Below are 25,021 nucleotides of genomic sequence, written 5' to 3'. Positions count from 1 at the left end.
GTTGGTAGAGTCGGTTGTCCCTCAACCGGAAGGTCGGGGGGTTTGAGCCCCAGCTCATGTAGCAACATGTCCGATGATGTGTCCTTGGGCAAGACACTTAACCCTGATTTGCTTCAGCGGCGTAGGCATGTGTATGACTGGGATTAGTTACTGATGGTCACTTGATTTAGCAACCACTGCCATCATTGTGTGAATGTGTAGGTGTGACCTGCGGTGTAAAAGCGCTTTGAATAGTCAGAAGACTAGAAAAGCGCCATACAAGCTCAAGGCCATTTACCAAAGTGCTAAAAAAAAGAAGGCTGCAGGTATTTTTAGAGCTTGAATAATGTTGTTTTGTTCATCAACCAGTAGGGGGAGCTAAAAACACATTATTAGTTGCCTTCTAAACAATGTTGGTGCTATATTTAGACTACACCCACCTTGTTTTTGCTCAAAAAGAATCATTAACTTGAGTTATAGCAGCAAGAAATGCACATAAATGTCAACTAAAGGACTTCCTTTTGCATCAGCTGCACAGTGTGACATGCAAGGCTATAATTAATGGACTAATAACGCAGATTTATTAAGAAGCATTTAAATATTGCAGATGGAGGTGATTCTGTCTACAATATAAATTGCATATAGTAGATGTATAAACCTATATACTATATTAAGCTGTAGGAATGTGTGAAATAGCTGTCAGATATAGCGGAGTAATAAAACGACTTTTGCACTGAAATGTCGTTTATTAGACCTTGGAGTTTGAATGAAACATATTATTGTAGTTAGAGTTGATTTAATTCAATAATACATTTCCGAAGCTTAATTTGGGGATAAGAAACCAATTTCTACTGCCCTGTAAATCATATTGCTTTTGAATAAAATTTGATACATTTCCTAAATGATATCTAAATACTGACCTGCAGAGAGTGTTTGGTATGTAAATAATCTACATCATGTAACGGTAGTGAGATAATCAGTGGTAAAGTGTCGCATCACGGGATCCCGTCTGCACCGATTCTGCCCTTGCCACAATGGGCAAAAGGGCAAAAACATCAGGGCGACTCAGGACAACGCGACCCCCGTATTTTGGGAAGTATCGCGAGAAGAAAACGAACCCCCACTTCGCTTCGGAACGTGAAGACACTCCTTGCATTCAGGGGCTGCTGGAATAATCGGAAAAGTATCGATATGGCTGGAGAAATAGGGCTCCTTCAAGTCGGGGCAACCACTCACAAAGACAAGACACGACGGACGAAAGTAAAAGTTGTCTTAATGGTAGATATGTTATATTGTATATTTTTAGGAACTTTATATATTTTGTTGCTGATTTCTAACTTAAAATTAGGTTTTAGTTTGTCACCATTGATGCTGTAAGCGTATAGTAAACAATATTATTGTTAAGTAATAAAACATTACACTTCTTATAATAGGTGTCCACGTTATTACCACATTTAGAAGTAAACTCTTAAGAATTCGGACCAACGACGACTCCACGTGGAAACTCCGAGCATCCAAAGAGCACTTGAATGCACGAACTGATTAATGTATGTGTGTGTGTGTGTGTGTGTGTGTGCGACGCTGCGTGGGGGTGTTTGTTCGCCTGATGTCATTTGGCAGAAGGGGAGGCTGAGCTAACGGTGGGCACAACAATAACGTTAACCGTCCACTCTGTGGAGTTGTCATATCATTTGTGATTCAAACACCGTGTCTTGAGAGCACAGTCCAACAGAAGAAGAAGAAGAAGAGGAAGAGGAGGGGGAGAAGCTGGCCGACGGACTGAAAGCACCAGATGCTCTTCCAGCGGAGGTGATCGGACTGAGCAGGAGACGGTGATGGGTTCTCGTTTCCCAGACGGTTAGCTAGCTAACGCTGGACCTTTGTTTAGAAATACGGACTCCGTGTTGGCAAGTGATAGGAGCTTGGTTTGCCTCTCTCTCTGCCGTCTTCTGTGTGACTCTGTGTCTGAAATGCTAGCGGAGTCGCGGTCTCGTCCGTCGAGCAGCCTTTGGGCCGCAGCTCGGAACACCGAACCCGAATCTGGGAACTAGCTAGCTAGCTACCCGCTAGCCGCAGCTGTACCCGATGCTGCTGCGGCTGCTGCTGCTGCTGCTGCTAAACGGATCAAGGAGACAACACGAGGGCCCCGGCGCCGAGTGAGCTGTTGTTTACGGTGCTGGACTACAACGGGCTTTTGAGATGTGATGCTTTTGTGTGTCGTTTTTGAGCTTTTTGTAGCTGGAGGCTCTCGCTTGCTGGACGCGAAGGAGAAGCTAACGTTGCTGCAAAATGAACAGCAGAACCACAACAGCGGGATCCTGCTGAAGGGGGCGAGGTTAAACTGATAGCAGCCCACCTGGTTGTGTCTCACAACACCCGGGGGGGTCGCATTTGGACAGCCACCTTTTCTCCGTGTCATTCCTCCTCTCCATCTCCATTTGGCAATATGGATAAACTAACCATCATTTCAGGGTGTCTGTTTCTGGCGGCGGATATCTTTGCAATAGCCAGCATTGCGAACCCAGACTGGATCAACACTGGTGAATCAGCAGGTAAATGAAAACTACTGTTGTGTTGTGTGACCTTTTACTTGCAGGATTTCTTGCCCGTGTCCCCACGTCACACGATCAGATAATCGCCACAACAAAGATGTGTTTCATTGTTTGGAGGGTTTCATCTGCAAGTCTTTTGTCCTCCAGAGCTGTGTGTTTGATTCTCGCTTCTTTTAGACTCTCAGACCCCAGAAAGCATCGCTAAGAAGGCAGTAAGAGAGCAATAAGCACCGTGGACCTCTGCTACTTATAAGGCTGCTAATAATAATTATTTTCATGGCTGAAAGATGCCCAGTATAATATCATGCACTCCAATGTGACCACCTCAACAGTCAAAAAACGACAATTTTCAATTAGCTGTGAATCTAGAAAATACTTTGAATCTGCTGCATTTGATTGATTTGGTGTCAGGACATTATTACAAACTTTTATGATAATGAGAAAGTGAACAATCAATTGATTTTTCCATCCTCAAACCTAAAATGTCACACATTGTTTTGCTCCAGTTGCCTAGACATGAGAATTTTTTTTTCATATCATTGTCTATATTTTTCGGGTAGTTGATCAGGTGTTCGGTCTATAGATAGTAAGACAATGGTTAAAAAGTGCTGATCAAAATCTCCTAAAAGCTCATGATGACATTCTCAAGTGTCTTCTTTTGTCCACAACACGGATAAATTCAGTGTATAAAGAAAAGTAAAGTAGCAGAAATGATTAAAGTTCATGGTTGGTCTCAATATTTTGAGGGATAAACTTGTTGGGCCTTCATACACTATTCTTAAGCTGCATCAACTGATGAATATTTCATGAAAATCTGCTTTAGTTGCAGGTATTTCCTGCAGAACAACACATTGATTAAGCATCTGGGCGTTTTTTGCACTTTAAGTAATTGTGCTGCTGTATTTCACTGGTGACTCGACATTTAAAGTGACCTCTATGTGATCGATGTAATCAACAATCACTTTAGGAACCAGGTGCTTGTTAGTGGCTTCCCTGCTGGTTTTGAACAGAGACACGTGCTGCTAGTCCTCCGATTTATTTGTGTCAGCCCTGAAAACACACTCAGGCTATTGATAGACAGCTGCTCCTCTTTGTTCGCTCTGCAGGATGACAGCTTAGTAACTGGGTCAGGGAGGGTCCCTCATCCACCAATACAAATTGAGGCTGGAATAAGCAGTCTGAAATATAGTAATAATAGGATGCATTATGCATATGAAATGAGGCCATTGTCTTCAATTAAAAAGATTTGATTCAGCTGAATAGCAAATAATGCACCTTTGTATTTGGGTGGGTTTAGATCTAAAATTAGCATGCTACAGCCCCAAAAGTGTACATGTACTTCCTGCTAGGATAAGCACAGCTTCTCTGTACCTGCATGAACAGAAAATTGAAGCTTAGCTATTTTTATACTCCAGTGTTGTGGGTGTTGTTATAGCGTGGGTGTCAAACCAACTTCAAACCTCTGTCCTCACTTCCCCTCACTGTTTCTGCTTCTCCCTTTGATGACTGTGATAAGTACCAAGTAACGTATATCCCCCCTACTCACATTTTCTCCCTCATCATTTTGAGAATACAATACATAATTGTAAAGGATCCATACACTTAGTTAGTTCTCTTGCAAAATAGATTTCCATCTTTTACAGACGGTTTCTTTCTATCTTGGTTTGGCACGAGTTTCAAGGAAGTATTATAGCGACTCAGTTGTTATCCGTACTGAAATGTACAAAACATAATTAAAGTGCACACAAAACAGGCAGGTTCTTTGACTTCAAACAAAGATGCTCAGTAAATGTATTATTAAACATTACACCGACACCTAGCATGGACAACAAGGTCAGCAGCATCTGACATTTGTTGTCCATGTCGAATGAGCTACTGCAAGGCAAGGTTGATTTTGTTTGTTTTCTTCCATAAAAGGGTCGTATTATAGGGCTGTAATAAATCAGTGAAGGACACTCCATGACTGTTGCGACCCAACAGAGAGTAATGTTGCTGTCACTGTCCAGAAGTCTCAATTTACTGCGTACTTAAACGCAACAAACCTATTCCAAGCCCTCCTTTTAAAACGCTGGACAAGTGTTGACAGTACATGTGAGCGTAGCAGAACACACCTTTAAAAGTTTAATTCTAACATATATATGTTTTTGTGTTGAGTGTGCATTCTTTAGCTTTCTCTTGCTACATTTTCAATCTAGTTAGCTCCTTATAAAACAGTGTTATCCGTTGTAAGCAGATGTCAGAGTTTACTAATGTATTTGGCAACAACTCCAGCTTCTCTGTGGCAACTCAAAGGTGGAAGTGTAGAAATGTTCAGTGAATAAAAATAAAGTAAAATAAAGGATCTATTGGCCCACAGCTATAAGCTATTTATTAAATGTTAATATTTACGTTTGTTAGTTGTAATATTGTCAACTTACGACCATGTCCATTCTCTTTTTTCCCGAACAGCTCATCTGTTAAGGCCTTTCTGTCTGCTTTTAAGGTGGTTGTGATTAATATTTTCGCACTTTAATATTTGTTGTCTGTCACTTTGAACTCTTGGAAGTGAAGCGGCCGATAGTGAGATCTGTATTACAGCTGACATCCTGCTTAATAGGATTTAACCGCATACTGTTCTCTGCGGGGTTTGTACTTGTTTTGAACATATTTCAGAGTCAAACAATTTATTGTGAGGGGTTTGCAATATATCTTCTACTTTGTTCTAGAGGCCAGTGAATAATTGTTTGAAGTTATCATCGAATATGAGCCCTTTGAAGAATCCCCTCATTGTGTTACCTCCAATCAGCTGATCTCTGGTTCCCTGCTTTGTTGTCGTCTTATCAGAGGGGTTCGGTGCTCAACACCCTGCCCTTGTTGCGGCTCAGCGTGTTGTCTTTGTACTCAAGAGCGTGGAGAAACAGGCATGTTCCTCAGGGCAGTCAGCAAAGATAAAAGCTAACCTCATGCAGTGTGTGACATTTGCCTCCTGTTTTGGTCAAGTGATTATATCAAAGCTTTTTCTGAGAGTTAATCAGAACTTTCTTAGGCTTGTGTTCTCCACTGATAATCACTGTTTGTCATACTTCTCCACACTGGAAAAAATCCTTTGTCAAGATATTTTATATATATATATATTTTTATATGCATAAGGATGCTGCGCTTTTGACGACAGAGAAGTATCAGAGAAGCTGTTACTCAGCACTAAAGAGAGAACATGGATCCATGATGGTGTCCTCACTTCAGTGTGATATCCTCGGGCAATAACAGCTGAAGTTGATTTCCTGTGTTGAGCTTCCAGACAAAGCCATCAGTCCTGCAGTGTCAGACTCAAACTGTGATTCTTCACTCCCACTGATACTTGTCACCACAGTGGATTGCCTCAATACCTTTAAAAACACATCAAAAATGCTTAATCACATCCAGGGAGAGTTTGGCTTATCAAGTACCATCTGCTGATTTAGGTAATGAAAATGTGAAAGTTTGACTTCAACATTTAAAAGGTGCCATTCCTCAGAAAATTGTGTTGGGCTAGTTTTTAGCGCCCCTGTCTTTAATTCTGGTAACTCTCGCCCCATCAGAAACCATTTCTCTCTTTAAGTGTCAACAGTGTAAGATTGTATTATCACACTACTTGAGTGTTAACACTTCTCATTCCAACTTAGCATTAGCCTGTGATTCCTTCCCAGAGTGTTTTATTGTATGCGAGGAGCTACTAGAAGAATCAGAAATAAAGGACTGTTGAAGTGGAGGTGTGAAAGTAATGACAGGAAGATGTCACACTGTTTTCAAGCAAACCGTAATTTGAGAAGCTACAAGTACAATTTGCATTTTTATCATCTTGATTTCATCATCTTATCCTCGTGGTTATAAATAATCTTCACACCCAGACTTTTTCCCTCATGGCAGAATACATTTATTACCTAGAAGTGCATGCAATCCAGTACCACTTATGTGATAATACACAGACACAGTGCACACTGTGAAACACTTTGTTACCTGTGTTGAAAAGCGCTTTACAAATGAAGGGTTATTACATTTGTTTTTCACTTTGTACAAAGAGGCTGCATTAGCAGGTGTAGATGCTACTTCATTTATTATTACACAATTTTTTTAAAGCCTTTCCTGAGCTTAAACCTGGACCTCTTGAACAGAGTGTAGCATTATTTAGCAGCAAGGAGCATTATCAAGTAGGAAACGATAAAATGCGCAAAATGCAATGAAAGGATAACTTTTTGTTTGGCCATGATAATTGGTGCATTATGTTTTAATATCAAGATAAAACAATTTAGAAGAAACCTTAATTTATCAACTTTCAGTAAATTCAAAGCTTGATCCAAAGGGCAACTGGACTTGGTGTAAGGTCTTGAAGATGTTTCACCTCAGAAAAGCTTCTTCAGCTCTAAACTGACTGGTTGAGAAAACTCACATACTAAAGATCCTCAGAGTATTATACTAACTTCTCTCTAGAGTCCGTGTAGAACTGAAGAAGCCTTTTGGAGGAGAGGTGAAACGTCTTCAAGACCTTTGAAACAAACTTCAAATGACCATGACCTAGATGACTGAGCACCTACACAGACATCTTTCAAGACATAATAAATGCAGCAATGCTGGCATTTAACTGAATCAAGTCCAAACACATCAGAGCACACTGCTATACTCAGACTCTTGCAGCTTGAGTCATATTTGTAAAGTTTATCCACCAATATGGCACAAAATATAAATCGGATACAATTTTTGACATGAAGAAACCAGGATCAAGAGTCCTTTATGAAACATACATTAGCACTCAGCAGTATTTAACTCTCTACCAAAGGGACTTTAAATACTCTGCATTTTAAAAGATTAACGTAGTCTATTTTGAAATAGTAAAATGTGTAGTTGGGTGTCCATCTTCATTACAAGTCCTGTTTACCATGCTGTGCCCAGAGAGTATGATAACCTGTGGGTGCCGTTGTTGTGCATTTAGATTAATTTCTGGAATGGACATTGGTTCTCAAGGGTTCTCATCAATAACATTGTTAGATTGGATTTTATTCAACCAAATGAATAGTAGATGAGTAATGTTAGTGACAAGAGATGGGTTTCCTCTTTGGCTTGATCTTTTTTGTTTTCAGTGCATGTTACTCATTCCCCTTGAGTCTGTCCACAATGTTTTGTTTTCTAGTTTGGGCCGTGTTCATCAGCTGTATTCCGGTGCTTCTGCGATGTTAGTGGGCGCTGTGAAAACCTCTAGCATCAGCGGCAGAATAAGCATTTTTTTTTTGTTGGCTGCTTTAGCTCGCCTGCTTGCCGCCCACCACCACAGGTCAGAGGCCCGTTTGACTCATCCCTCCAGAGCTTTCAAACCGCTGCATCCCCTAGGCTCCACTAATGACAACATCATCATGCTGAAGATGAGCAGACACAGACCTCATTTCCTTTCATTTGGGCTAAGGCATGCTGAGGGGAGTATTTCGATCACACAGAGTGCAGAGCAAACTGCAGGGTAACAGGATGTGATGGGGGTGCGGAAGAATTAGCCCCTTTTTTTGTGCGAGAATAGAGAAAGTTATGAGAACACTTCGCATCACTCTGTCCCTCAGTTTGACCTCTTCAATGAATATTTTTTATTACTCTCAACTGAACTGTCACATCATGTCCTTTCTCAGTGCAAAGGGACAGATTTGTTATACCTACAGCTAATTGCTAATTGGACCGTAGCATACTGACTACGTTTTTTCATGGTGCTGGAGGCGTAGCTCGTACTTTTCAGTGGGTTCCCCCTTTTAAAGAAATTGACATTTAGCAAAGAACTAGTTGTATTAGCCCTGTGGCTCAGTAATATGAAAAGATTGACACCACTCTTACTCCTGTATTGTCTTTGAACACAGCTTTTTAGCTTAGCTTAGCACTCAGACTGAAAAAAAAAAGGGAAACGATAAGCCTAGCCATGTCTGAAAGGATCAAAATCTATCTATCAGCACCTCTAAAGATCACTTATTGTGACTGTAAGTAAGTGTAACGTAATTTGTTTAAGTTCTTAAGACCCAGGAAGGTAGAAACCAAAATGTAATGTTTTATGGGGGGCTATTGTTCTTTTCAGGGATCTGTTTGCTTGGAAATCAGCAACAACTTGAACAACAGAATCCCCCTTTTATTCAGTTATCATAAAGATTATTCAAACCATTTATAGATTTAGTTACCTTTGGACAGAGCTAGCAGTTCCTCCGTGTGACCAGTCTTTACGCTAAGCTAAACTAAACTAAGCTAAGCTTGTCACTGCTGTTTTTAGCAACATAAATAACAGACAGAAATGTTGGCGTTATCATTGTTATCAAATTTATCCCAGGTACAAAACAAACTTCCCAAATTGTCAAATAAGTGTTAAAATTGTTGAAATTACGTATCATTAACAAACAGTTGAGTTTGAATATTAGACAGCCTTTAACCAGAACAGTTTGAGTTTGCCTGGTTGTTTTCCTGAATCTGTGTACCATGGCGTGCCTGCCTGCTGTCGGGCAGGAATTCCACAAAGAGCTCGTGAAACAGCGGGAGGTCGGAGGATCCGGGGGAAATGGTCATAAAGAGGTGCCATTAACTGCAGCTTTCAAACCTTAGCCTCATGTTCTCTTGTTCCCGGCACCGGTCCCTCCTGTTCTTTAACTATCTCAAGGTGATGCTTTAGTACTGGCTGACTTCAGGAAAAAGCTTCTGAGTGAGCCTGTGAGCCGTTCAAGGACCATTTCTGTCGCAGGCCATGACCTTAATAGTTTATTTTCAATGTTATTGCATAAGTGTTCTGCACAGGGAGAAATGAAATGCCACAATAAGATAAAAGTAGAGTACACTCGTGTCTAGTAGTTATTCTTAGTCTGTAATGAAATATGTTCCCTAATGACGGCAGCAATGAGTGTGCGGTCTTAAAGGTTTTTTTATATGCTACTGTAGGTGTAGAGACCTTGATTTCTTCTGTTCATCTACATGTCCAGACTCCCACGGTGCTTGTTATGAACAACTGGCATTGTTTGTGAAGGTTGTTCTTTTAAAAGCAGTGCTTTCACTCTGTGTCATAAAGGGGGGGCAGGATTTCCTCTGGACAGCCTGCAGAACCCACCACGCCTCAGCCAAACAAGAGTGCTTTTCTCCCACACGGTTTTCTTTTCTGTTTGGACTCAGATGTATTTTTCATCTAATATATCCAAAGTGAAAATATACAAAGGTGAAAACTAGGGCTGGGCAACATCAAGTTTTTTTCAAAGGATATATAGGCTCAGACAGTATCATTTATATCTATATCATCCTTAAAATAACATTATAGGTTTATGGATTTGACTTAAAACGGATGTTGTTTTAGTTATTTCTTTGCAGGAGAACATCTCGAGATATACCGTATATCGCCATTCAGCTCAGAAATATACAAATTTGATTTTGGGTCCATATCACTCATCCCTAGTTATAGCAGACAGATTATGAAATGCCTGGTTTTAGGTGCCAGACTGAGCAAGTCACATGCTTGACCTTCTGAGATCCAGGCTCACATAGTTGTCTCATGCACACGCCGCCCACCTGCGGAGCCACTGCTCAGCCTTTGTGATGTCGCCCACACAGGCTCGCCTTCTCAGAGAACTGCTGGTTTTGTGGTCAGTGTTTACCACGCCATTATGTATTTCTCTTTTTCAGGTTAAGCTTTTAATATGTGAAAGAATGTTTATCCTTGTTTTGTGTGAAGCCTTTAAAGTCTATATTTAGATTAACATGGCGTCTATGTTGAGCTGTCTGACATAGTAGTACAGTTCATTTAAAGCTTTCCTCTTCCTCGTCTGTTTCTGACCTCCTTTGGAGTTTTGGTGTCTTTTCTCTTCATCTATCCCCATTTGGTGCATATTTGTGCACATGCACCCAGCTGCACACCTTGATGATGTCATTCACGGTCCTGCCAGCTGTTTTACATTAATTTGCTGTTCAACAGGTTACAGTCGAATGTCTGATAGAAACTAAACTGTGTGAAGATATTTTTTTTTAAGATTTTGTTTTCTATAATTAAGCACAACATTTTTCATGTCAGGCTTCCATGTCTTGACCTGCAGATATTTGCACTGAACGGTCAGTCTGAAAACAGGGTTATGTTAAAGAAACACAAAGGAGCTTTTTTTATAGACTCAGGGATGCTTCAGGTGCCCATGTGATAATGAAACAATTTTAAAGCGTTCCAGAAAACTGCAACAGGGTTTGTGTCATTTCAAAGGTAACAGCACAGGAGATGAATTGACACAACTCATGAGAAATATCAAAGTTACAGTTACTTTTCTAATCTTAAAATAAAAAATAAAAACCCCTGCAGAATTCATGTTCAAAATAATTTCCCATACATATTCACCCTTTTGAATTATTATTGCAGTTTGTTGGATGTTGCACTTTGTTGCAAATTGAAGGTGAAACCATTTTGCTCTTTTAATCTGCTTGTTGACTCGTCTCTGGATACATTTATAATGATGCATATGCCTTATTAGTATGAAGAAGGGGGGTTTGTCTTTGACGCAGTGTTGTTATTTCTCTGAGCACAGTGAGCCTTTTGGTGTCCTGTTATTGTTTTATGAAAAGTGTAGCATTGTAGTGAAGGAGTTGATCTTGAATAACAAGAAACATGATACTAGTAAAAGTCAAAGGATATTGATACCAGTTTCATAAAGTCATAGACATCCAATATCGGAAACTACTTTCTTTACAATGATCAAAAATGACATGAAAACTGCTGCACACTGTTTCAATTGCACAAATAAGAAAGAGTAATGTGACTGCCTACATCAGCTATATGTTTCATAAAGTTCAGTAAGCTGGATGTTTTTCTCAGCTTTGACAGCAGCTTTGATGCGTGTGGAGGAGAATGTAGATGACATACAGTATAGAAATTATCCAAAAGAAGGTGGTTCTTAATGGCAAAGAACCTTTAGCAAGCTTTTAAAATTTTAAAAGATTTGATTTTTCATGTAACAGAAAAGGTCGCCCCTCAGTCGATGCATGTGGACTTTGGATGTACCTGAGTACATCTCTCTTAATCTTCTGTGGGTGTGGGATTCTCTTCAGATGGTGTGTGGGGAGTGCCATTTATCTGCATACATTTTTTAAAACAGGTTTTTTTTTGTGTGATTCATTTATTGAAATGAATGTGTTTATCTGACAGCCCTTATTTATAATTTTTTTAGCTTGGGTGGTTTACACTGCTTTCGATCATTAAAATAACAGGACTGTATCGTATAAAACACCATAACCTGATGATAACCTTACTCTGCACATCAGCCAAGTGTGCACTATTAAGAGCCCTCATGCCTTCACCCCCTCTTATTTTTCAAATGAACACCTTTATCCTCCATAGCGTGCCTTTCTTTTGTCCGAGACCTCTGATCAGCAGAGCTTTGAGTGATATGTTTGCTGTTCTGCTTACTCGGGTAGAAAGTCCCCTGGAGGACGCGCTCTAATTGAATGGCGTCCCTCCAGAGCTGCTGCACCAACGGAGCATGTTCCTGCTCTGAGTGCTGGCCTTCACACTCTGGCGCTAGCAGAGCTCCTCTCATGACTCAGAGTGAGGCATTAATCCATTAGTGCTCCTCTCTGATGAGGGGTGGCTTGGAACACTACAAAGTCAAGTCATGTTGGGTTGTACAGTATGTGCATACAGAGACGTTCGCATATTGAACCAAGACTGCAGATAGAGGACAGGGATCATTCATAGTTGAGTATGGAAGGCTTAGACATACATGCATAGAGATACTGAGCCTCAAACACTCCTGCAGATTTGCCTAATTTAATTTCATCTTTTAACAGACTGTGTGTCTGTGTTGTGTGCCACACCTGCGTGGGATGGATGCAGTAATTGGCAGGATTGATTTAGTCTTTATTCTCCCTCCTTCAGTTTGAAGGTGCAAAAAAAAAATCTTTTCCAATTTAATTGGGCCCACCAGTGGGGAGCGAGCAACTCCGAAGCTCCTCGCCAGCACTCTGAACTGGTGACAAATTAGAAAAACCTCTCTTCTTTTTTGTCCTTTACCTTTTTCACTCTTGTTAAGCTTCTCTTCCCCATCCTTGCAACTTTTCGGGGATTGAAGCACCAATTTGTCACCACTTTAGTAGCTTTCTTCAGTGTGAGACTTTTGTTTTTTCTTGTTTAGTTTTTCCTCATTTTATGCAAACTCTAGGCATATTGCCGCTCTTGAAGATGTAGTCCTCAGGGTTGTCACGATACCGGATTCTGAAACTCTGATGAATTCTAGTAAAACTCAAACGATATTGGTACCCGTTTCAATTCCTAGGCAACAAAAAAACAAAGTCCTAGTCATCCAATAATTTTTAATTTCTTGTTTTTAATTAAGGTACTTAAAATTCAGGCAAATTGTGAACATCTCTTAACTGCACAAATATGTTGCTTTGTCTTTTTCTCTTTCTTTTTTTTAAACCTCAAGCGGCCTTTTTTTTTTAAAGCTTTGGTATTATTCAGTACTCTCAATCATGAAAATAATGGAGATTGTAATGTTTAAAACACTTGACAACAATAAGGAGTTCATGAAATTGGGATCACTGCTCAAATGTTGGCTCCTATTTTGGCCAGAACAGATACAGTATTTTGTGTAGATATCTGACTTTGAGCGTCTCTTTCAGGTGCCCTCACAGTCGGTCTAGTCCGGCAATGCCAGACCATCCACGGACGAGACCGGACCTGTATTCCTCCGCGGCTGCCCCCGGAGTGGGTCACCACACTCTTCTTCATCATCATGGGCATCATCTCCCTCACGGTCACCTGTGGACTGCTGGTGGCATCGCACTGGCGTAGAGAAGCCACCAAATACGCCCGCTGGATCGCCTTTACAGGCAGTGAGTGAAAAAGACGAGGACTGAAATATTTCTCCCTCTTTCCAGCACATCCTTTTCTGTCTCACTGAATCCGTCCTGAATTAACCTTTAGCAAATCATTCTTGCCACATTAATTTTTTTTTTTTTAAACATCATGCCTTTAGGGCAAAATAATAAAAGGATAAGACGGGAGTTTGGATCGGTGTGAAAAATTGGTCTTAGCCCAGTTATGCGCTGTTAATTTAGATGAGTAGATAAAGTGTGACACAAATCCTCCGGGGCTATACACAGGACCTTTTGTGTGTTTGTGTTTCGTGAGTGACGTGAAAAACCTGTGGGTGTTTGTGTGTGTGTGCGGTTGGTTGCATAAATTTGCACAAATATGAATGTTGTTTTTGCCCGCTACACGACGACGACTCTTGCTCCCTGAAGCTGATTTGTTGAGTAATTCAGCTCCTTTGGTACCTGAGTGGGCGGCTTATGTTGTAGTGCATTTCTGTGGTGTTGTTGCTGCCTCTTTACCTTGAATATCACATCTCTTTGTTTTTATTTTTAATTCCTGATTTCTGTGCAGATGCACTCCAAGCAGTTTACATCAACTCAGCATCCCTCTCCTGCTCTGTGGCAGGGCTGCTTTCTGGGAGGGCTGCGTGGGAGGGTGGAGTTATGATCGAGAATCAGACAGCCTTAAGCACACGTTTACAGAATGATCTGTGTGATTAGCCGTAAATTAAGCCTACACGGTGCCTTACTTGGTACATTCACCTCCTCCAGATTTTGAACACTGCGTTTCCTATGATTAGGTTTTTGTATCTCTTCCTAATCACTTGTGAATACCCTCTGAATCACCACCTTACTGAAACCCGAAGCCCCTCCACAAACTCTGCTGCTAAATTGGAAGGCACCGAGTCATTGTTTAACGAGCTCGCTCAAAGGAAAGTGATGCGGTTGCCGTGGCAACAGTGGGAAATTGTCAGCCTTGTCCCACTGCTAAGCGTCTGTTGGCCATATTAGACATGAGGTATATTTTTGGAACAGATTTTTATTTTGTTTTTTAATATGATTTCATTCTTGATGATGGTTATCGCTTTAAATGAGGTAATAAGGCGATGGAGGAGGGGGCAGCCTTGCAATTCTCGTTTTATAGGTAAGAGGCAGAAGAATGAGAGAAGAGAAAATATAGCACATCAGTTTGTATAGTTTAAGAAACGGCCTTAGATGACACTTAAGTGATCCTGAGATCCTCAAGTATCTCAAGAACCGGTTTGAAGTAAAGGCCAGGTATTAAAGAGCTTTTTATTCCTTCGGATGTTTCTGAACTTTCCTTTACGTGCTGATGGCGAAACACCTCTCTGCTTTCAGCCGAGCTGAGGGAGAGGGTGATAGGTTAAGTGAGGAAACAGGCGGGGGCTTTAGAAGAGACGAGTAAACAAGGTGGGCTGAGTGAATAATCATGTTTGTAGAGGTCAAGAGCAAAGAGGTGGATGCCAAAGTAAAGACACAAGTGGTAGGGCCGAAATAAAGTGAAGTTGGTTTGTAAGAAGAGCGGGATGATTCACTCGGGGCCAACAGGTGATGCAGGCTGAGAGGAGGGGGGGGGGGCAGTCTGTAGCATAACTGGGTTCACCTCACCGGCACCTGAAAGGAAAGCTTTGTATGACCTGCACAGACCCACCTCTGTCTCCACACACACACACACACACACACACACACACACACACACACACACACACACACACACACACACACACACACACACACACACACACACACACACACACACACACACACACACACACACACACACACACACACACAGCTCAGCAGTGCTTCCCTAAGGTATGCTGGTCACCTGTGGGTGTGGATCTAGAGTCGGAATGATCATAAATATAACTGTACCATTAATAGACTGAACATATCACAAACATCAACACAATTCTGAAATGATAATTAAACCATTTGGAGCATGTGTAAAATGTCCACTCCTTGAATTTATTCTAGCAAAAATGTATTCTTTGGTTGCTCCTTAAAGGTTGTAGCAGATCTTTTCTAAGATAAGGTTGTATAAGGTAACTGAGGCCCTCTCACTCACGCACATGTACATTACAAGGCTGCATACCAGAATGAAAATGTTCAGATAAACAAGACTTCACCCTGCATGGCCCCAAAGTGTGAGTGTACAGTAGCTGCTTTTTATAGCCTCTTTTTCCGCTCTGAACTATTTTATTGATGTTGCCAATAAGCCAAAAAAACAGATTTGTTTTGATATAAGAAAAAAAAACAGATGGATTAGACGTCTTCCTGCACGCTCTACACATGGCTCACCCTTCCTTGAGTCTGACACAGACAATCTTCTGCTTTGTTCAACATGTGTGGAAGGGCAACACCTTAAAAGACCTGATCCAGATCTGATTCTTTGGACATTGGTTTATATGTTATAAACTTACCTAAGTGTTTTATCATTCAGTAGATGGCGAGTGGCCTGCTTAAGTTTGGAGAAGCAGGAAGGTCACAGGCATAATAACTTTGTATTATTCTTTGATTTATTATTTTCGTTGTTTCATCTACAAAAGCCACTAATCATTTTTGCTTTGTTCGGTCACATTTTTGAGTTGCTTGTCTTTTCTGACCAGCCGCCCTAAGTGAGGTAAAATCTTACAATAACCTTAGATAAAAAAAAGCAGCAACTCCTCACATTTGAGAAGCTGAACCAGAGAACATTCGCCCCTTCTCATGAAGAAGACAAACAATTATTTGACTTGGTGAATAGTTGCAGTAATCGATAATATCGACTCATCGTTGCGGTCCTTTTATGTAAATACAAAGGATATTGCTGAACTGTACGGCAGTTACTTTAAGTTATTAGTCTCCCCAGCAGCAGGTGAGCAGGGCAGCGTATGTCATCAGTTTGGGCACTTAAGAGAAGCAGCGGACCGCAAGCTGCACTTCAATTACCTCACTGGTGAAGCTTGCAGGAATAATGCTGAGGAATGTCTTTCTGCCTCCTTATTAGCTTACCTTTCTCTGCATCATTTTTTGCAGTCACACACCCCCTCAGAGATAAACAGGAAAATGTGATGTCTGTCATTTTGTCTGCTCATTACTCTGTGTGTGCTTCGTGATGCAGGTTTGCCTGACATTTCATTTATGCTCAGTCGAGACGCCTGGCTGTGTGAAGTCGGCATGCATCTGACTGTTTACGAACACCTCCTGTTCTGATTGATGTGATAGCCCTCATGTCAGACTGTGCCGGGGTTTTATCTTTTTACAATAAGTACAGCAGGCAGTGCAGGAATCTTAACATACTTATGTCCAAATTTTAATGAGGATGTTGTGGAAAATGTTGCAAATGAAGGTGGTCGTACTAGATGTGTTTTTATATGATTCTGGCATCGAATAGGTTAATAAAAACTGTAAAACTTGGATTGGCCAGGCATTTACTTTGTGACTTAAGCTGCAAACAAAGATCTGTGTGTTCTTTTTATCCAGCACCAGCTTCTCACAGAGGATTTTATCCACATCATCCAGCCCTTTGTTAAATATTTAAGCCACAAAATGTCTTTAAATCCCATTACGCTACTACAGACTCCTCAAGCTGCATAAATAACCAAACTATTCAAGGAAACATCAGTACGGTTTTTGAGACCAGCAGAAGGCATCCCTCAGGCGTTGAGCAGCTCTGAAAATATGCAGGTTGGAATGAAAAAGTGGGAGCTAAAAATGGTTTCCCATGCTGTCACCAAGGGGATTAAACACTGTTGAGGTGACTATAATAATTTAACACGGTGTCTGTTAACTCTAAAGAGCACATTTATCCACATGTAATGCCCTACTAAAGACGATCTGAATCAGTCCAGGAAGAAATGTTGGTTGAAAACATCTCACTGTGCTCTTTGAAACGAGTTATTTTAATGTACATGAAGCTTTTTCCACAGATCCTGCACAGTCATTGATCTGTGCTCGAGTCTCACAGTTTGCTTCAGTGTTAAACATCACTGTGGACCGATACTTTAGTTTGAACATCTTCAAACGATAAGGACGAGGAAAAAAAGGCCCTCTCATTAGTGACGGCTTACGTCTACTCCTTACACAGTGAATTAAGGTTATGACGTCAGGACACACACTGTGCACAACATCAAAACAAACTCTTACATTATTTGTCCTGCTTGTATAAGAAAATGTAAAAAGGCCAATTAAAAATTGTGTTGAAGGTGAAGTGCATGGTCGAATAGAAACGCCTGTGTCCCTGGAGAGAGCCGAGAAAGTTGTGGTTTAAAAGAAATGAACTCGGAGACCTCTGCCGCCTCTTCACTCTTCTTGAGGCTAAGAGCTAAACGCTACATCTGCATCATTTATTAGCCAAACATGCCTGAAGCTTTGGAGAAACTTGACCTATGTAGTAGAGGTCAATTACTTTGTGGGGAGTGATTTGACAAAGAAGAAGAATTCACAAAATTAAAAAAACATGAATAATTGTCCGCTGTATCAAGAGTGTTTTCAAACTGTCAAGTGCTAAGTGTGAAAACCTGGCAGTGAGGTTTGAAGTGTCTTGTTTTGCCAATCCAGCAGTCAAACTGATGTCTTTATTGTCATGTTGTAAATGTCATTTTTACTTGGAATTTCTTTTTTAACTTTGAATTCCTTGTGAAATAGTCAGTCAAGACTCATTTCCTGTCCATTGTATTATTGGTTGTTTGTGAAACCTATTGGAATTTAAAAAAGCATCCCTCAGATTGATGATTTCTTTTTCCAGACATTTGTCACTGCAACCTCCTCTGCTTGAGCTCAACACAGATTAACATGATCAATCTGAAAGTACATGCATGCAGGTTCAGTTTCAATAAATGCTTCTCCACGAGCCTTAAATACGCTCTTTCTTGCACTTCGGGCTGATTAACACGCTTTAAAGTTTCTCTACACGCTTAAAGAAGCAGATTAGTAATCAGATTTCAAGCTTTCTATCCAGCTATGTGCAGCTGTGTTTCCTCGCTTCAAGGAAGTCCTATCCTGAAATAGAATTTTCCATCATTACAGACGAGACAAACATTTGGAGATGGGGTGTTGGAGGAAGCCATGTTTGCTGATGATGATGTAGTTTCCTATAGCTGCAACTAGATGTTGGATAAGTGCTTTGTGATGTAAATGTTCTTTTAGTGAACAGAGTGTGACATATTATTGTGCATCTAAGTTATGTTTGAAGATTTAGGTAAAAAGGAAGAGAAGAGAACGGTTATATCCAGCATTTTCTTGTGTGTGTTATATTTTGTCTGGTTTGTATTTTTCTGTCTGAGTGTACAGTAAAGTACAAAGAGTATTTTGGGACCTTATTTGGCAGACGAACCTCGGATTAATGATACAGCTGCAACAATGTTCTGTGCGAGCTAATGTGTTTTTATTGTGTCTGTGCCCTCTAAAAACGTACTGTGCTGTTTCCTTCTGTGTTCACATTCAAACTTACTACTGCCCTCAGCTGGCCCACAGAGGTCAAGGCTGATCAGAAATTGTGGTCATTAGAGGCTGCTAAAAAAACAAAAACAAATAATTGAATCCGTTTTCTAGTTTTGAGCCTGTTTAAAAACTGTTTTTATTCCCAGAAGTCAAGGTTAGCTTTCTATACAGAACATATACAACTTCAGAGAAAGATCTAGTTGTCATGAAATCATCTGTTTGGTATCCCAGATTTCAGCTTTAGATGCTGCAGTGTGATAGATGTTGAAGAGTCTCACAGTTTAAAAGTATCCACAATGACTTATGAGACTCCTCATTTGTCTCTTTTCAGATAATGACTTTTCTTTTTTGTGTGAAAATGAGAAACGAGTCTGTCATTTCTGTCGTCTGCAAGAACAAAATGATCAACTGCCAGACGTTGGTTTTGCTGAGACTCTCAGATTATTTCAGCTTTGACTCTGACATTTCCATTAGTCACAATAATGTATAAGTTCTGACATTTAATCTTATACTGTGGAAACCTTAAAGTGACATAAATGCCTCTCAAGCTGTTCAGGGTGAACACCATGAGTCTGCTGTGTGTGATTCCTCTTTAATCAAACAAACATGCCTCTTGTTGACTGGTAGCTTTTTGATGCTTTTTGCCATTTTCGGCAGGTGCAATAAGGAAAAAAGGCCCTGAGGCGGGGAACTTGGCTAGTTGCTCTGCGTTCTTTGTGCGAGAGTATGCAGTCATATCACCTAAATTTCAAACATGCAAGAAAATCGCCTTACTGGTCGAGAGCAGCTGATCTACCCTGATTGGCCCTCATGGCCACGTGAGAACTGCACGCACCGTGGGGCTGAAAATCGCTCCGATTTCAAAATCAGTTGTATGACTGAACCTTATTTTGCACATTGTATTTTTCACTTGTATCAAAAGAATTAAAATGCGTAGATTCATTTTGTCTTAATTCAAAATGTGTCTCACACATAGGATTCAGATCATCAAAAGCCTGAGAGAATAATTGTGTGTGTGCACAGAATGGTAGAATCATGTGTAAATGAGCGTTAAACTAAAATGATCTCTCTGGCTCTCTCCTTGCAGTGATCCTGTTCTGCATGGCGGCGCTCATCTTCCCCATAGGCTTCTATATCAACGAGGTGGGAGGCCAGCCGTACAAACTGCCCAACAACACAGTGGTCGGCTCCTCGTACGTGCTGTTTGTCCTCTCCATCTTCTTCACCATAGTGGGACTTCTGTTTGCAGGCAAAGTTTGCCTCCCGGGTTGAGGACACGACAATGCCCGCCTCTGGACCGACACAGGAGGCTCTGAAAGTTCTGTGGGATTTACTAAAAAAAAAACACACAATGACTGAAAAATCAAAGACAACTAACTCTGCCCAGAAGGCCAAACAGGGATGTCTTGGATTATGTGTCATGGGACCGCAGCACCTCGGAGGACCTAATGACTATAAATGATAAAGAACAAACGAGCACTAACGAGGGGGCGTGGGCACAGAGGGGAGGAGGAGTATGAGAGGGGGCAGCAGATGCCGACGCAGCACCCTGCCTCTGCTGATTTAAAATATGGCCGTCTCTCTGTTGTTGATCTGTTGGAAAAGGGTGCTTTGTGTGCCGCTGTCATGGCAACTGCGGCCACAATGCTGGCACACATTTCTTGAGGACCACTACAGCCACTTCTCAACTTAACCCCACACCCACCCACTCGCTGCCCTCAGCACACATCTGTGCCGTAACAGCCGCTCCTGGCGCTATTTTTGGCTCCTCTTAGCTATTTCAGTTGTGTGTTTTTCTGTTGTTGTACATTTTTTGTTTACTTTTTTGTTTTTTTTCTTCTTCCTCTGCCCCCTGCCGTAATTTCACTGAAGTAACTTGAGTGTTACTGAGGTTCACTGAACTCGATCCTTGAAGGGGAACTCGGGGAGGGGGTGGGGGGGGTTCTGCCAGCTTGGCTTCAGAGCAGGATTTATTCACGCTTGTCACTTCACGAGGCTCCAGGTGTGGGTCTGTCGAGAGCAGCTGTGGGACCAGCTGTCTGGGCTGCTGTGGACCAGAGGAAGGTGCAGCAGGTGTGCTGCATCTTTATCTCCAACCAGGTGCTGCTGGGGAGCAGGTAGCAGCAAGGGGAAGGGGGCCTCCCTGTGCAGCCAAACAGGAGGTACTATAAAGGAGAATGCCACTCAATGTTAGACATTGCATTATGTTATTTAAAGCAGAAATTAGTACGTAGACAGCTATTTTACTAAGCTAAAGCCATGACACTGATGCACATCCTTTGCCAATAACTATAAAACTGTGAATCTAGAGAATAATCATCTGAACGTAAACACACCTCTTGTATTTGTAGTAATGCTCTCTAAGTATAACCACAGGCAGAGAGGCCTTTCATGGTATTTTCAAAGGTATACATCACTGTGGTGTTACATTTCACTCAATATCTCTAATTATAGCGGACAGTATTACATTTTATACGCAAAAAATAACGTTACCTAAGGTGTGAAAATAACATTTGTGAACGCTGGATATTGGTGGTATTCTCCTTTAATGTTGGGCAGAAAAGCAAAGAGCCAGGAGGGAGCAATTTTTTGTCTTGTTTTGTAGACACAGTCAAGGCAACCAGGACTGCAGGTCCGGTCCATGCATGGGGCTGTGCCTCAGTGTGCTGCCCGTGAGGCCGTGATTGTCAAACGCACACTCACACACTTTAACAGCCATCAGACACACACACTGTACTGTATAAATCCAGATATTAGGGCTTTGACTTACCATTATTTTCATTGTCATTACTGTTATTTTAGCTAATATCATCTCATTACACTCCCGGTCAGTTGGCTTATTTTGAAACAATACTTTTGACTTCACCTTTTTTTCATCTGCCCACAAGTTATTGGTGGTGTCTAAAGTTATGTCAGGCTTGAGGCATGCCTGTGCGCTGTTAGTTTTGGAACTACATCTTCCATGTTTCAGGGATATAAAGGATACTGTTTCCACAGACTTTGAAAGCTCTGTTGGCTGTGTGGACTGTTTTATAAGAAGTGGTTGTTTCCTCCAGGTCTAAAAAGTGAGGCAGCTGTGGGAGTGCCTTAAACCTGCATTCTGTCCGATGGCCAACAGGGGGCGACTATGGTTTGCAAAAGACGGTCTACCAGACATAAACCCTACTTCTTGCTTGATTTATTTCTAAGTTTCTAAGAATGTTATGGTATCAATTTCAATCAGGTATGATGGTAATGTTCTATTTTATATCATCTCAGTGAGAGAATATAGACTATAGAGCAGAAGATGCTGTAAGCTCTGGCTATGCCGTGATTTAAAAGATGCTTTCTCAGCATTTCGTCATTAAGATAGACGTGTAGGAACGACTCTGCACTCTGTTTAGATATGATCTCTTCTGCTCCAATTAAAACAGAAATCTCCAATGTGTCAAATGTGGACTCTTCAAAACAGAAGTCCAGTCCAATTAATAAAGTCAGGATGCTCAAGCACTTCTTATACACAGTCCATGTGTACTTAATCTGTCAGTTACACCTTTACAACTCTGTCCCAGTTTTGTTTTAATTTATTTATTCACATTTCAAAAATTGGAAACATTCAAAGAATCCCAAAATAGCTGCTAGTAGCTCTTATTGCAATTTAGCCACAGAGTTACAGATGAACAGCTATCACTATTGATGATAAGATACTGATCAAAAACTTCAATATGCATTTATTATCAGGCCAGTACTGTAGTGGAGAAAATAGATCTGAATTAAAAGTCCACACATTTACAGTCATCTCTCAACTTATCAGTGGTCACAAGACCATTTCAGAGCTCAGACATTTATTTTAAGTATCATAGAAAGAATACCTGCTGATTCTTATCTCTTGTGTGTGTGTTTGTGTGTGGAACCAATCACGGAGCTCATCGCTTGAGTCTTAAGAGTTTTGTTTTGTATCTCTCGTTTCCTGCTCGGCTTTTTTTACTCTCTGCCTGATGATGTAAACTGCTACCTTTACACTCTGCAGTGCCCTGTCTTGGTTGGTTTGAGTATTGTGCCATGAGCTGTTTTTGTTTAATAATGTACAGACACAAAAAGGCAGGATCTCTGTATTAGAAAGCACTGTGCATTCAACAGTATAGGTAACAGAACTAGAAGCACCACAAATGTATAAAAAAAGAGAACTTCTTACCTCATTGTTTTTTTGTTTCAGCTATTATTTTCTAATGGTGGCAAATGTGTGCCCTCTAATTTGTCTCTTGCCTTGATCGGATGTCTTCACATAAAGCCTATGATCATAGGAAATTATTTATCACTGAATAAAACGAGGAAAAAGTGGGTGTGTGACTCTTAACACCGTCTACATGATTTATTTTAGAGGATATACCTTTTCAGCACCTGAGATAAATAAGGCAATAAAGGAGCTCATAATTTGATGTTCTGAACATTCTTTATCTTAAAATCAACCGTCTTGTTGTTCAGGATGAGGCCTAAACATCTTCAGTGAAATGGTTATATTGTCCCAAAGTGCATCTGTTAAATGTTTGACAGCTTATGTCAAATAAAAATCCCTCTCTGCTTTAATACTGATCAGCTATCAAAAACCAAACTTCCTTAAAATATTTATAAACTTTCTTTGGCTTTCTCAACCCATCAGTGACATTACAATCTATTTCCCTAAATGTCATTTACTAGAGCTAGTGCTACATGTAGCTATAAGTTGTTGAATAAATAAGAAATAAGATAACTCATCACCAGGCGATCATCAGAAATATTCAAAAATGATCTTGAATAGGACAAAACTCTGGAACAGTTAAACAACTTCTCTTAAACTAAAATGTCAGCATGCTGTTGAAAACCAGCTGTATAGTGATCAACAGAGTCAATAGGATTTAACACCATGTTCATCAGCAAATGTTATCGCAACTCATTTAAAATTCTGATGGTATAGTCCGAATCAAAGTGCTGCACCAGCTAACAGACCTGCATCGCTCTCCTGAAACACATGCTGCTAGTATTCTGAGGAAAAAATAAACTCAGGTGTTTTTGAAACATTTTTCTTTGACTAATAGCTAATCATTTTATTAATAACTTTCTGTCACTGCCCGTCTTTAATTCACTTCCCCTTTATCTTAGTGGCTGGAAGTAATTTACCCCTACACTGGTTAGCTTAGCATCAATAAAACACTTACAAAGAATAATGATGACACATCTTCTGTGGTTTACCTTTACAGCAGCATCTTTTGTAATGTTTAAATTACAGATATTTAGCATTTATATATATTTATATAGCATTAATATTAATTTTGTGCAGCTGTACATTGGTAATAGGTGCAAAATTCAATTGTCTTACGGGGATGTCAATGTTTGAATCCAATCAAAATGCTACCCTGTACATAATCATATTTGTCTTTTTGAGAAAGCAACTCATCCCCCCCTTAAAAAAAGAATGACAAACAACTCTGGGACAGGAGCAGGGATGTCATAGCAAGCTCCTGTACAAAGCTATATGTCCTATCCCTTACTTTCATATAACTTTCTATCATGAATGAATAAAACTCTGCATCTCCTTTTGCTCATAAAAATACAATGCAAAAGAAAAATAAGTGCACAATTTGTTGATTTAGTTCTAATTGACTCTCCTGTTTTCTGTGCTTCCTGTCAGCTAAACTTTTGTATTTCTCCCTCTAGTTCATTGTGTGTGTGTGTGTGTGTGTGTGTGTGTGTGTGTGTGTGTGTGTGTGTGTGTGTGTGTGTGTGTGTGTGTGTGTGTGTGTGTGTGTGTGTGTGTGTGTGTGTGTGTGTGTGTGTGTGTGTGTGTGTGTGTGTGTGTGTGTGTGTGTGTGTGTGTGTGATCCTGCACTAAGGAGACATGCGACTGTATGGAGTCACAGCAGGAGGAGGACCCACAGATGAGGGTGCTAGACTTGATTTAGTCGGACCCTCCTGATCGGCAGCAGATGCTTAATGGTGAGTTATTGGAGGAGAGATCAACAGTGACAGATCCCAGAACAGTTCTCACAGTCCAGATGGAGGTGAGACCCTTCTCAGGCCAAAAATGCTCGCTTACAACCTACCAGTCTGCTGAAGAAGTCATTTTTGTGCTCTGCTGTGTCATCAGAATGAAACGTCCTCAGTGTCATTTGCCTTATTTTATGATAAAATAAAACTCATTTTGTGCAACAGTGTGCATTAACATAATGAACTGAGCAAACACGTCATTAAAGTTACATTTCTATGATGGTTTAATGAAGACA

At 40.6% G+C, this 25,021-nt stretch overlaps 1 protein-coding gene across 1 annotated transcript; it reads left to right on the top strand.

Moving 5' to 3' along the window:
* Nucleotides 1-1,555: 1,555 nt before the first annotated feature.
* mosmoa (modulator of smoothened a) lies at nucleotides 1,556-23,118 on the top strand. Its single transcript, XM_061065885.1, has 3 exons — nucleotides 1,556-2,531; nucleotides 13,143-13,355; nucleotides 19,870-23,118. Exons 1-3 carry the CDS (start codon nucleotides 2,426-2,428, stop codon nucleotides 20,052-20,054), a joined length of 504 nt encoding a protein of 167 aa, XP_060921868.1. The 5' UTR covers nucleotides 1,556-2,425; the 3' UTR covers nucleotides 20,055-23,118.
* The last annotated feature ends 1,903 nt before the right edge of the window (nucleotides 23,119-25,021 follow it).

Source organism: Labrus mixtus, chromosome 20 (assembly GCF_963584025.1).
Source record: "Labrus mixtus chromosome 20, fLabMix1.1, whole genome shotgun sequence".
Classification (NCBI taxonomy): Eukaryota; Metazoa; Chordata; class Actinopteri; order Labriformes; family Labridae; genus Labrus; species Labrus mixtus.
The sequence above is the reverse complement of the archived record's forward strand: the minus strand, read 5'-3'. Positions and strand labels throughout refer to the sequence as shown.